Source organism: Fukomys damarensis, unplaced genomic scaffold, assembly GCF_012274545.1.
Source record: "Fukomys damarensis isolate Sample0158 unplaced genomic scaffold, DMR_v1.0_HiC HiC_scaffold_12, whole genome shotgun sequence".
Taxonomy (NCBI): Eukaryota; Metazoa; Chordata; class Mammalia; order Rodentia; family Bathyergidae; genus Fukomys; species Fukomys damarensis.
Genome location: NW_022900924.1, coordinates 31,305,284 through 31,305,799, shown reverse-complemented (window position 1 = coordinate 31,305,799; position 516 = coordinate 31,305,284). Strand labels below are relative to the sequence as shown.

Below are 516 nucleotides of genomic sequence, written 5' to 3'. Positions count from 1 at the left end.
CGCGGCTCCAGGCTCCATCGCCGACATCGCCCCCCCCTCAGGCCCCTCACCAGACGCAGCCCGCGGCCAGTGGCCTCCGGGCGGAAGCCCACCCCGCCTGTCCCCTGCTTGTCCTTTCTCGAGGCTTTTCCCGTTTCTTCCACTTCCGAGCGTGCCGAAGCCCCCTACCCCAGAGCTCGCCTGTGCTACCTGGATCCGCTTCTTGTGCCGCCTGCGTTCCGCCATGTTGGCCGCTCCGCCCGGTTCCTTCTGACGTGGAGCGAGGAGGGGGCGGCGGAAACCTCGCGATAGTTCGTCTCGAGGTCCGTTATGTAACCGGGCGGGCGCCGAAAGTGGGGGAGGCGGGCGGCCGAGCGCTCCTGCTTGGGAGGCCCTTCGTCCTCCGAGCTGTGCCGTCTGTCTCTTCAGTTGCCGGGGCCGGAGAGTCGCCGGGAGAAGGCCAGAGTCCAGCAGTGGCCCCGAGGAAGGAAGCCTTGGAAGAGTCTTCTGTTCTTGACCCTGACTGAGCGTTTGAAT

General features: G+C 66.9%; 1 protein-coding gene across 1 annotated transcript in view; it reads right to left on the bottom strand.

Annotated features, from left to right (window-relative positions):
- The window catches only part of Sec62 (SEC62 homolog, preprotein translocation factor), a 26,468-nt gene extending 26,179 nt beyond the window's left edge, over positions 1-289 (bottom strand). The window contains exon 1 of the mRNA XM_033762517.1: positions 190-289. Coding sequence (XP_033618408.1) covers positions 190-225 — 36 coding nt within the window. The 5' untranslated portion in view covers positions 226-289. The remainder of the gene's footprint in view (positions 1-189) is intronic.
- Positions 290-516: the final 227 nt, after the last annotated feature.